This window comes from Heliangelus exortis, chromosome 1 (assembly GCF_036169615.1).
Source record: "Heliangelus exortis chromosome 1, bHelExo1.hap1, whole genome shotgun sequence".
NCBI classification, from domain to species: Eukaryota; Metazoa; Chordata; class Aves; order Apodiformes; family Trochilidae; genus Heliangelus; species Heliangelus exortis.
Window position 1 is genome coordinate 194,358,569 of NC_092422.1, and position 13,146 is coordinate 194,371,714.

Genomic DNA, 13,146 nt, shown 5'->3' on the forward strand with positions numbered 1-13,146 from the left:
GGGCAGCTCCCATCTTGCAGATGCTTTTGGCTCCTTTCACCCTCCATAAGCATCATCCTGGAGCTCTTGGTGAAGCCCAGGCAGGGAAACAACAGCTCCTCCCACCCTTTTCTCTTTGACCATGGGTGGTTTGGGCTGATTCACAGCTGAATCAGGCACTGCATCACCCTGGTCCTTTGGTACACTGTGCTCCAGGCTCTGACCCAGCCCTTCTTCAGCCCCTGGCAGACCTCCACCCTCATTTTGAATTTCCTGTGGCAAATTCATCCCAGTCCCACCCCAGAGGGAATCACTGGAGAGAGCTGAAATCCTTGGTCAGCTCTCCTTTTTTTTTTTTTTTTGGTGGTGGGGAGAGGGGAGAGCATGGGGCTCTCAGTAGTCCACCCTGTTAAAATCTGCCTGGATTTACAGCTTGATTTATTACACTGCTCCTCATAAATGTCAGGAGACAAGCGTGGGAAGGAATCCATGGAGAAGAAAAGGGATGGAGAGGTGAAACTGCAGGGCTTGGTGCTAGCCAAGGCTGGGGGGGGTTCCCTCTGGTTACACGTGATGAGGGGGATGCAGGCAGGGATGGAGAGAGATGCTCAAAAGCAGAAGAGGCACTGGGGCTCTCACAGGGGCTTTTTTTTGGCCCGTGGGGTTGCTGGTACAAGCCCTTGATGGATGGCTGCTCAGGCAGTGCTTTGTCCCTGCTGCAGCAAGGCACCCCCAGGCCCCCCCTGCAGCAAAGGGGTCTTTAAAGCTGAGCTTTAGTCCTGTTAAAAGCTCCTGAATCCTACCAAGCACCCAAGGGTGAGAGCTGGGGGTGTTAGGGATGCGGTGCCCACCCCTCCGATCCCTGGGGTTGGAACTCACATTAAAGATCAGGGCCACATGTCCATCATCAAACCCGGGGAGATCAGGGTGGATGTGCTGGTTATTTCCAAGGAGGGAGGGGAGGGGGAAGGGTGGAGAAAAATAAAAAATAAATGAAAAAAAAAAAAAAAACAAAACAAACCCAACTTTTCAAGTCATTTTTGGAAAAGAGGCAGGAGGAAAACGAAAGCAACCACCCGAAAGCAAATCCAGAAAGGAGAAATGCATTTGATTTTTTTTTCTAAAAACCTATTGCAGCTGCTTGGGAAAAGATCTTTTTCCATGCTCTGGGCAAGGATCCAGGCAGGGAACTCCAAACCTTTGCTTTGGTTTCCCTGTGGCTGGGGGATATTCACCTCCAGAGCATCCAGGCAGGGCTGGTCCCTGTCCCTCTGCACCATGTTACTTGAGGGACACCCATTCCCATCACTATTAATTTTTCCCTGTTTTCTGCATAATGTGAGGCAAGACCCTGCTCCCTGTCCCTTCTAGGATGTGTTTCACCCCTACCAGGGAGATTTCAGCAGAGGGATGGCCTGGCTGCAAAACTTTCTTATCTCCAAAGGGACCTCAGTGGAGGTCAGCAATCTATCAGGGTTTTGCTTCTTCCTTCATTCCCTCCCCAAAAAATCAAACCATGTATAAAAATAAGTCTGATGCCAGCACTGCTTTGCTTTTTCCTCCCTCCTGTGTCCATCTCCATGAGGCTCCAAATGTTTGCATCAAGGGCTGCCTCATCCTTCCACTTCACCCAGCTCCTGGCACGCCGGGAAAAGGTTGGGAGCCCTTGGGAAGGATGAGCTGGTCTGGGGGGGAAATGACTTGAAATAAGACAGAAGAGTTGGCTTCTCCATCAGGATGATGGCTTCTTCTCATTACATCATTTAGCCTCATTTCTTTTTTTCCCCTTTTTTCTCTTGGCTCAACGAGAGCTGCAGGGGCTGACCCAAACCTTGGGGACATGGCAGAGCTCTCCTCACAAGTGCATGGGGAACAGGCAGTCCTTGCAGGTGGGTGCTACACTAAAATCACCCAGAATTGCTTCCCAAGAGAAAAACAGTGGTATTTTTTGTTTTGTTTTGTCTTTTTCACGTTTCTCTTCTTCCTTAAATCCTGCCTCTACTCCTCTGAAACCTGGCTCTGGCCCAACTCTCCTGCAAATGGCTGTGGGCTCCCCACAGCCCCTGGTGGCACCAGAGTGATGCTGGGGACCCAACCCTGCTCAAAAATGTATTTTGAGAATTTTTTTTTTTTTTTGGGGGGGGGATGGGGGGGGTGAAGTTTAGGTTGAGAGAGTCTTTCATGTCAAAATGCTGACCCAAGGATGTTGCTCACCCCCCCTGCCTTGGGTGATGCTGCTCATTCCTGTACCACCCCACCAGTCCCCCCCCCAAACCCTGACACCCTCAAAGTACTCCTGGAGTATTCACAACTCTTGGGTAACCCTTGAGGGTGGTGCCAGGATCTCTCCACCAGCAGAGGTGGCAACATTGATGGTCTTTGTCCCCTTGATGGGACAAAAAGGTCCCCTCCCCCCACACCCCCCACCTTACCTGGTCCTTCTTTTGGGAGAAGCGCTGGTGGCAGCAGCCATAGATGGCAGCAACCAGGAGCAGGGAGCCAGCCAGGGTGACAATGGTGATGATCAGAGGGGTGCTGAACTCATCAGTGATCACCATCTCCTTCTCCATTTTGTCATAGGTGATGTTGGCAATGCCAAGCTGCCACAAAAAGGGACAGGTCAGTCCCCAAGGAGGGCTCCGCATGCCACCCACCTTCAGGGGCATCCCCAGGGGGGGTTACACTCTGCCTGGGCACCCACTTACCTCATCTAACTTCTCCTTCTTCTCCTTCAGCTCCTCGAGGACTTTTTCAGGGTCCAAGGGGACTGGGGGAAGGAAGAGGCTGCAATGAGCACAAGGCTGAGGGGAACAGGGAGGGACAGGTTGTGGCCACCACCTCCTGGGTCAGCAGAGGTGGATGGAGATGTGTGAGCATAAAGCCAACCCCCTGCAGCCAGACAAGGAGCTGGGACCCCTTCTCCTGGCAGGGAAAGCTCCCTGGAGACCCCAATCCCTGCCAGCTCCCAGCCATGTGCTGTGCACACTCTGCTGGGGGGGTCCTGTGCTTTGGTGAGCAATCAGTAGGGTTGTAACCAGCTCCTTCAGGCTGGAGAGGTGCAGGATCAGTCCTCAGGGCTGAGCTGCCCTGCCCAGTGTTGGGAGCTGGAGGCTGGAACCAGGCTCTGCTCTGATGACAAAGAGGAGGAGGAGGATGGGGCACAGTCCTTCCACCCAGCACTAAGGCAGTGGGGATGCCTCCATCCTCTTGGGACCCTGGGATCTTGGGACCATCTTGGGACCCTGGGACCAATCCTTGAGCACCCTTGGGCTGAGAGGTTTCCCCAAAGGGCTCCAGGCATCCACAAGGAACTCCTCTCTGTGCTCCCTTGGGGCAAGGTTTGGGCTGGGCACTGAGTTTTAAGCAGCTGGGTGGAGTTTTTCCTATTAGGGACTGGTTTCTGGCTTGACTTCTCAGGGCTAAAAGACAGATCCAGCGTGTTCCTGGGGAGCAAAGCTCATTTCTGAGGTCATTTTACTTCTCCCAAGCCCCTGGGATAGGGCAACCCAAGGAAAGGAGCCCCCCAGCCAAGTTTTAGCAAGACCCCAAAGGTTCCACCGAGACCCCAAGGGCTCTGCCAAGCCTTGGGCTGCATCCCCACACTGGGATCCTCGGAATTTGTCCCATCCCATCATTTTAAGGGCAGGATGGTGGGGTGATACTCACTGTGGATGACTGCCTGCACGGCCCAGTGCTGGGAGAGGGGCTCAAGGGAGGTCAGTATCACTGTGCACGTTTCCCTTGAAGCATTGAAGGTGTGCTGGCCCGTTGAGCAGAAGCTCTCAAAGAAGGAGATGTTGATGCTGGCAGCCCTCCACTCATCCTGCAGTAACAGCAGGGGATTAGCACCATCCTTCCACCTGGGGGCACCCGAGGAGCATCCCACCCCCCTGCCAGGGATGCTGCTTCCAGCCCCATCCTCTGACCCAGGTACCACTGAGGAGCATCCAACCACTGCCAGAGATGCTGCTTCCAGCACCTTCCTCCCATCCCGGGACCACCAAGGAGCATCCCAACCACTGCCAAGGATGCTGCTTCCAGCACCATTCCCAGCTTGGGACCACCAAGGAGCATCCAACCACTGCCAGGGATGCTCTTTCCAGTCCCATCCTCCCATCCCAGGACCACCAAGGAGCATCCCAACCACTGCCAGGGATGCTGCTTCCAGCACCATTTTCCCATCCAGGGACCACCAAGGAGCATCCAACCACTGCCAGGGATGCTCCTTCCAGCTCCATCCTCCAATCCTGGAACCACCAAGGAGCATCCAACCACTGCCAGGGATGTTTCTTCCAGCCCCATCCTCCCACCTGGGGACCATCAAGGAGCATCCCACCCCCCTGCCAGGGATGCTGCTTCCAGCCCCATCATCCCATCCATGGACCACCAAGAAGCATCCCACTCCACTGCCAGGGATGCTGCTTCCAGCACCATTTTCCCATCCAGGGAACACCAAGGAGCATCCAACCACTGCCAGGGATGCTGCTTCCAGCCCCATCATCCCATCCAAGGACCATCAAGGAGCATCCCGCCCCACTTCCTGGACTCCATCTCACCCCTGGCTCCTTCCAGCCCCATCCTCCCATCCAGGGAACACCAAGGAGCATCCCACCCCACTTCCAAGGATGCTGCTTCCAGCCCCATCCTCCCATCCCATCCCTTTGCAGCTCCCTGGCTGCTGCTCGCCCTCCCAGGGAACAGGAAAAGTTGGAAAGGAATTTCTTTACAAGGAGCTGAGCTCTTGGCTGCCGTTCCTCACCCTGTGCTGCCTTATCTGAGGGCTGCAGCTTTTGGTCTTACAGGAATAGCAGCTCCCCAAGGGAAGCAGGGTGGGGGAGGCTCAGGGGCCACCATGGGAGCAGGATGGGGCTGTGCAGCCCCCCCTGTGCCCCCAGGGGCAGCTGCAGCCTTCCCACCACCTGCATTTCTACTCTCTGTCCCCACCAACACCCATCCCTGTCCTCCCTAGGGCTTCCCCACAGCTCTGCCCAGGCAAGGAAAAAAAAAAACCCAAAACCCAAGTGTTTTGCTTTTGGATAAATTGGAGCAGCCCTGGGTGGGAGGGGGGGGGTTTGTCTGGATGGAGTCAGAGGGAATGTAGAGGGGTGGATGGAGCCCATGTCCCCTCTGAGATGTTTTTGAGGCTTTTTTTGCATCTGTCATGTGTTTTGTAGCAGCTGGGATAAAAGTAGAGGTGGTCACTGTTCTGCAGGCACAACTCCTGGGGGTACAGATGCTGCCTGTGCAGAGATGTTGCATCTGCAGCCCCCAGTTCTGCTCTGGTCCAGGCTGAGAGAGTTGGGGGTGTTCAGCCTGGAGAAGAGAAGGCTCTGGGAAGACCTTAAAGCATCTTCCAGTGCCTGCAGGAGCTACAGGAAAGCTGGGGAGGGACTTTTGACAAGAGGATAGAGGGATTGGACAAACTGGGGGAACAATTTCAAAGTGAAAGGGAGGAGATTTAGCTTAGATCTCAGGAAGAAATTATTTCCTGAGAGGGTGCTGAGCCCCTGGCACAGGTTTCCCAGAGAAGCTGTGGCTGCCCCATCCCTGGCAGTGTCTCAGGTCAGGTTGGATGGGGCTTGGAGCACCCTGGTCTCATGGGAAGTGTCCTTCCTATGCAGAAGGGTTGGAACTTTAAGGTCCTTCCAGCCCAAAGCAGTCTGTGATTCTCACCCAACCCTTTTCCTAGGGATGCAGCTGGGATGGTGTGTACTCAACAGAGGGGCCTGGGGGAAGTTTCTCCTCAAGGAAAGTGAAAGGACAGGCAAGGGCCAGCAGCAGATCCCAGGGACAGCTGGGACCTCACAATGCTCTCACTTCGTGTCCAGGACCACTCTTCCTCCCTGGCAAGTGCATCCTGTCTCCACCACAGCTTCCCAAATATTTAGAGAAGATGGGATGAGATTAGATGCCTTCCTTGGCTGGGTGGTTCCCATCCTGGTGGTGGAAAAAGTGGGATGCTGGTGGCCATCCCTGCGAGCAGGATGTGGCATGGATGGTGTTGCAGAGGAAGGGGAAGGTTTGGGGTGTTGGAGCAGGCAGGAAAACCCATCCCTGCCAGGGCATCTGCTGCCTGGTGCTTTGTTTCAGTGTGCATGGCAGGAGCCCTGCCTCTGCTCACAGCATCTCTGCACCCATGGCCCCTGCACAAGGCCTGTGCACAAAGGATCTCTGCAGGCATAGAATCCCAGACTTTTTGGCTGTGAAAGAATATTAAAAATCATCTCATTCCAACCCCCCTGCCACAGGCAGGGACACCTCCCACCAGCCCAGGTTGCTCCAAGCCCCATCCAACCTGACCTGAGACACTGCCAGGGATGGGGCAGCCACAGCTTCTCTGGGAAACCTGTGCCTGGGTCTCACCACCCTCATAGTACAGAATTTCTTATAAAAATCTCCCCTCTTCCAGTTTAAAGCCACCCCCCCCTTGTCCTGTCACTCCATGCCCTTATAAAAACTCCCTCCCCAACCTGTGCCAGGCCAGCAAGACAACCCCTTGGGCAAGGTGGCATCCCCCAGAAAGTTCATCCCTAGCAAGGACAGGGAGGAGAGGGTTACAGCTTGGGTCGGGGCAGTGGTTTTATCATCTTCGGACGCTGGGTTGTGCTCCTACCCCGTGAATCTCCTGCAGCTCTGCAGTCCCTGCCCGCGCAGCATTTTCTGCTCAGCAGAAGCCTGAAAAAAAAAAATCTCTCTGCTGCCTCCCTGCATCCCCCTTCCCCGGGTTTTGCCGCAGCTCTGCTTTCCCCAGCCCTTAATAATCCACTTCTCCTCCTACCACACCACGGGGGGGGAGGGAGTTTTTTTGGGGTTTTTTTGTTTGTTTTTCTCGGAGGGGAGAGGAAATAATTTGCGAGGCTAAAACCCAGCCGAGCACCAAACTGCTTTGTGGTGAGCGGTGCTTAAAGCCTTCCGGAGGCTGAACCTGGGCTGGGAGGGGGAGGATTTACCCTTCCCAGGCTTTTGGAAGGGGACACGGTAATGTCCCTGCAGCCGTCGGGGATGCTCCGGCATCCCGGCCCCTGCAGCTCTCTCTCCCCTTCCCGCTGCCCGGAGCCGCTGGGAATTTTTTTGGCTGGAGTTGACAGAAGCTGCCGAGCAGCTCGGATCCGGTTCCCACACTGGCAGGGACCTAAAACTAACATCCCCGAATGAGGTAACAGCACTTGAGTCAACAAACCCATCCCCAGCCAGCTGGATGGGGTGGAGGGGACTGCTCAGCCCAGGGGTTCCTCCAGCTGCTCCAAGGGTCACCCCATCTGTGTCCTCTGGCTGCTGGGTGTCACACAGAAAAGGCTTTGGGGCAGCTGGGTGAAAGTCCAGGTGGTTCTGGTGTTGGATTTACATCCCCTGGTTGGAGCAGGATCTGGTCCTCCCCAGCATCCCCTGATTCATGATGCTGGGGGCATGATGGAGGAGCCATGCTGCTGGGTGGTCACAGAGTTATGGGGCTCAAGCAGAGCTTGGGGGACACCATCCACCTCTGACATGGTCACCTCTCACTTCCTGTAACATGTTTTGGTGTTGGGATGAGGAATATCCATCCATCCATCCATCCATCCATCCACCCATCCATCCATCCATCCATCCATCCATCCATCCACCCATCCATCCATCCATCCATCCATCCATCCATCCACCCATCCATCCACCCATCCATCCATCCATCCATCCATCCACCCATCCATCCATCCATCCATCCATCCATCCATCCATCCTCCCATTTTCTTCCCAAAGCTGGAGCACCCCAAGCAGCCAATAAAACCTGAGCTGAAGATACATTGAGGGGCTGAACCTTGGGAAAGTCATCCTATGGAATGCAAGACATCAAGGTAATGAGGTTTACTTTTTTTTTTGGAAGCTCATTAAGGTCCTGCTGTAATCAAAGGGAGGAGAAGGAGATAAAGGGGGAACATGGGCCAAACTTCAGCACTAATTAAAAGCATCATTAAAGGATGGTGGGGGCCAAGCAGCCCATAAAGCTCCTTTGGTCCAAAAAATGGTACCAACCATGTATTTGGCTCTTGGTTGGTTGCTTTTTTTTTTTTTTTTTTAAGATTTACAGACTGAGGTGGTTTTGTTTCTTTTTTTAATTTTTAAATTTCATAGAGCTCTAAAATCATAGAATGCCAGGCTGGAAGGGACCTCAAGGATCATCTAGCCCAACTTTTCTAGGTAAAAATACAGTTTAAATGAGATGGCCCAGCACCCTCTCAAGCTGAATCTTTAAACTGTCCAATGAAGGGGAATCCACCACTTCCCTGGGGAGATTATTCCAATCTCTAATTGTTCTCATGGTGAAAATTTTTCTCCTAGAGTCTCCCCAGAAGCAACTTGCAGCCATTACCCTTTGTCTTTTCCATGTGACTCCTTCTAAAACTGAGTCTCCATCTTCTCAGCAGCCACCCTTTATCTCCTGGTACATGGTAAGGTCTCCCCTAAGCCTTCTCTTCTCAGGGCTGAACTTTCCTGGAGTCTCTGAGGTGCAGGGAGGTGCCATGCCTGCAATTCCTGAGGTTTTTTTCCCAGCTCTCTTGCTGGGAAAAAGAGCTCAGCTCTTTTGCTCAGCCCTGCCCCATGATCCCATCCCTGCCTGGAGGGGCTTGCTCTGCATTGCCCCCTCCCCTGGATGCTTCCACAGCTCCTCTCTGGAGCTGAGCTTTTAGCACAATGCTGCTTCAGCTCTGGCTTGGTCTTGCAGCTCAGGATTGGAGCTGTTTTCTGGAACCCTTCTCCTTACAGCACGCACTTTCCTGTTTTCCCACGGGCTGCAAAAACGCAAAGGATTTTTTCACTTTGCTGTCAAGATTTGGCCAGAAAGTTGTTTACCAGGCCTACAAAGCAGGGAAACCAGATAGTGCCATTTCTCTGTTATCTGCTCGGCTTGGGAGGCATAAAATTTGAGGCAGTTTTCAGGAATACACCAAGTGGAAAGTTAAAGGCAAGCGGGTGGGAGGTGTTTTTGGCAGCCGAGGAGAGCGATGCCACGGGAGGATGCAACCATGCAGTCTTTCTGCAGCTGTTTCCAGGTGTACTTTGGTACTAACAATGCTTCTGCTCCTTATTTATGCCCAGAGGAATCTGAGGGAAATGGGTGGCACTCAGAATCACCAAATTGTCCAGGTTGGAAAAGACCTGAAGTGTCCTGGAGTGCCACATCTACACGGTTTTTAAATACCTCCAGGGGTGGTGACCCCACCACCTCCCTGAGCAGCCCATTCCAGCACCTGAATTCTATCCCAGTAAAGAAATTCTACCTCATATCTAGTCTAACCCTCCCCTGGTGCAATTTCAGGACATTTTCTCTAATCCCATCATTATTTACTTGGGAGGAAAAGCCCAACACTCACTCTGTCACCAGCTCCAGCATGCCCATCACCCAGTGGAGCAAGCAGAGAGGAGTGATGGATGATGCCAACACGTGATGTCTGGCCATCCCTTGGCTCACCTCTGCATCTCTTTCCCACCCCTGCTTCCCAAAAAACTTCCCAGCACAGCTCCAGGGAAGCCAAGGGGTCCATGCAGAGCAGGACTAAAGCATTAAACACCAGTGCAGTCATAAGTTGCCTGAGTTATTTAGGCTCTAAAATTAGATTTGGTCAATCTGATGGATTATTTTATATATCCAATATAACATTTGCTGGGAAGTTTTCCCAATAAGGACACAGGTTCAGATGTTGCAGGAAGCAGGGCAGGGGATGCTCTCAGCTGTCCTGCTGTAACATCCAAGCCATGGGCATCGTGGTAATAAAATCCTTCTTTGGAGTCCCCCTCAGCATTAAGAACATCATCATTACTGCAGGTGTCCAGGCAAGGAGCATTTACACCCCATGATGATGGATTTACACCTGTGATAGCAGCATTTGGGTCCTTCCCCTCCTCCAGAAGCCTGGTGGGTACCATGGGAAGGTCAAAGCCCTCTCCAGGGATGCCAGGCAGGGCCACCACCAAGCCACAGAGAACATCAGGGGACACTGAGGTTGGTAGGAGTGGTTATGGATCTATCTCAAGAGGTTTTATGAACAGAGTGTGGCTCCATGTTGTGCCTCAGCACTGTGCAGTCAAAATTTGGGCCATTTTACAAGGAGGGCAGCCAAGGTTCATGAACCTCAGCAGGTATTTCTGATGCTCTGCAGCCTAAGCTGCAGAGAAGGTCCCTGAAATACCACTTTCCCAATGGAAACACAGTGTCTGGGCAGTGCTGAGACCCAGAAACCAGAGCATTATAAGACCAAAACCCAGCCCCTGAGCCCTACCCACAGCTCAGATGGACTCAGTCAAGTTCTCACTGGCCCTTAGCCATAAACTTCAAACTTCAGGCTATTTAAAAGTTATAATAAATTGTATCTTCCTTATTACAGGAAACCTGTAGCTTCCACAAGAAGCATTTTGAAGGTGGGTATCTCTCAGGAAAGCCAGCAGACAACACCCACCCATCAGAAGAAGGGCTCTTGGTCTATAGTCTTGGGCTGGGTTTGCCTTTCCCCAACCTTGGCATCACATTTTGCTACTCCCTGATCTGAAATGAACAAAACAAAGGTGGTGTTTTTGGGTTTTTTTGCTCTGTGAGACCTGATGGATGAGCACAGTGAATCCCAGCCTCCAGGCTGCAGGATCTCACCAAATACACAACTTGTGTACTTGGAGGAACTCCACATTTTTTGGCTTGAGCCTTCTGCAAATGCGAAAAGAAAAAAAAAAAAAAAAAGCTTTCCTCTTAGATTTGCAGAGGGAAGGCTTCTTCACCTTCTGTAATTTCCCATTGCTCATTTTTTTTTTTTTTTTTTTTCCCTAAGACCTGGGCAGCTTCTCCTGGTTCTTCTCCTTGAAGAAGACCACACAGACCTCGTCTGCTCCTGCCATAGCCCCCACCAGGTGATGGTGCCAAGCGTGGTTTTGCATTTACCATTTACCCCCCAAACAATGATTGCATCTTATTTTGATGAAAAAATAATAATAAAAAAGCCCTCTGTAGGCTCAGAGTAACCCCAGGTTCACAGCTTTACCTCCAGCAGCTCATCCTACCCAGGAGGCTGAAAGGCTGGTGGTACTTACACAGGTTTTTGCTTCTTTCAGGTACAAGGTGGGTGAATTATTTTGCACCTGGTCTTTACAGATGACCTGGAAAGATGGAAAGAAAAGCAACTATCAAATGGGTTTCATGGATTTGGGTTTGAAGAACAACAACACCCCAATCCAGGAGACATCCCAACCAGAGCTCTTATCCATTCTATGGAAATGGGACAGGCCCAGGAGCTCTTCATTCAACATTTAGATGTGAAAAGGATCCTCACAGATAACAGACATGGTTCTGGGATGTTTGCTCATGAGCTTCCCAAACCAGTAGAAGATAAAGCAGGAACTGGCTTGGGAAGTAGGAAGATCCATGCCAGTGGGACACAATGCAGCCCTGTCCTACAATAGATGAGCATCTTGAAGCAGGATCTCCTTCCCAGCACTTTAGTCCTCCTGGCTTTAGTTTTGAGACATTCTCCTCCCCATTACACTCCCAAACCATTTTCTGCTAAAATAATCCATGGATTATGGATCCTGACTTGTGGTGTTTGCGCCCTCATGGTGTCCAAATCCTCCCCAAGGCACCTTCTGCTCTCCATAGTGCTTCCTTCTCTCTTCCCAGACTTCATTTCCCTGCTGTCCAGCACCCAATCCCCACATGGAAAGCCATGGCAGAAAGAATTCTTTTGCTGCCTTGTGTTTTCCTACAGAAGATCCCCCTGACACAGAGAACCACAGAATTATTTAGGCTGGAAAAGACCTTTAAGATCACTGAGTCCAACCATCAATCCAGCACTGCCCAGACCACCACTAAACCTTCAGCACCACAGCTCCACAGCTTTTGAATCCCTCCAGGGATGGTGATTCCACCACAACCCTGGGCAGTGCTTAACAATCCTCATCAAGAAGGGCTGCAGGCTTTGGGATTCCATCTGAATATAAATTATGAAGTGCCCACCTCCCCAAAAGCATCATTACCTCATTCTGGAAACAAGTGTTAAGGTGCTGGTAGCCAGGATGGCTGCTTGCTGTCTGGTCCCCTGGGGCTGATGGTTGTGCACTGGCAGGGCTCTTCTGGTCACCACTTGGGGATTTGGTTGGCACTGATCCAGTGTCCTGGCCTGGGTCCCCAGTATAGAGAAATAACAAAAAAAAAAAAACAAAAAAAACAAAAAAAAAGGAAAAAAGGCAGACAGATGTTGATATGGTGTAGAAAATACAGCTGACACAGGTGCCTCTGTGAGCAGAAGTTTTTGGTTCTAACCCTACCTTGAAGAAGTTCACTGTGTAAAAGCTCAGAGAGGTTTGGGGTTTCTTTTTTATTTCTTTTTAATTTAATTATTTTTTTTTTTTAAATTTGCTGTAAAAAAACAAAAACCAAAAAGAAATAAGTACTATTGCAGATGGTATTTGCTGCTGCTGCAGCCCATCAGGTTGTTCTGGAGAGATGAACCCAAAGGTTATGTGAGCTGTGCATTGGTAGCTGGGTGATCACTTTTTTTTTTTTTTTTTTTAAAAAGGAGGTGAATGGGATGACCCTGGTTTGACAATATCTGGAGTGTCTCCCATTGAGGTTTCTACACCCAGATGGGTACCCAGGAACTCCCAGTGAATGGAGATCATTGTGCAACCCCACAAACAACTGCAGCCACCTCCATTAGGAGGGGATGAAATGCCATAACCTCTGTGGACCACATCACCTATGGATTCTCCATCATCTATAGATGAAACTTAATGAAACTATGGATGCTGACAAGCTTAGAAGCAGAGCCTGGTACTATGGGAGGCAGCCTGGGGTGTCCTGCCAGCCTGCAGCTACAAAGGGGCACGTGCTCCATGTCTATGGGGTTATCTCAGATTCCTGAGATCATCTCAGGTGCCTTTGTGAAGGTTTGGAATGTCTCAGTTTTTTGTGGAATGGGAGTGGTGCAAGGAGCATAGCATCCTCCTGCCTTCCCAGATCCTTTTGAGGAAATGGGATCTCCACCCCTGGGTTCCTAACTGATCCTTCTGTGGTGACAAAGAGAATTTAAACTCCACATCCTCTTCATGGCCAGTTTGCTTTTAGGGCTCCTGACTGCTCCACAGAAAGAGCAAGGGATATTTCTGTCCCAGACACACTCTGAAGGCTCCAGGAGGGAATTAGTTGCT

At 51.4% G+C, this 13,146-nt stretch overlaps 1 protein-coding gene across 1 annotated transcript in view; it reads right to left on the reverse strand.

Annotated features, from left to right (window-relative positions):
• PODXL (podocalyxin like) overlaps positions 1-13,146 on the reverse strand; it is a 50,980-nt gene that overhangs the window by 4,271 nt on the left and 33,563 nt on the right. Inside the window, exons 3-8 of the mRNA XM_071734216.1 lie at positions 11,974-12,116; positions 11,035-11,100; positions 3,646-3,802; positions 2,685-2,746; positions 2,412-2,579; positions 859-915 (exon numbers count right to left, since the gene is read on the reverse strand). Coding sequence (XP_071590317.1) covers positions 859-915; positions 2,412-2,579; positions 2,685-2,746; positions 3,646-3,802; positions 11,035-11,100; positions 11,974-12,116 — 653 coding nt within the window. The remainder of the gene's footprint in view (positions 1-858; positions 916-2,411; positions 2,580-2,684; positions 2,747-3,645; positions 3,803-11,034; positions 11,101-11,973; positions 12,117-13,146) is intronic.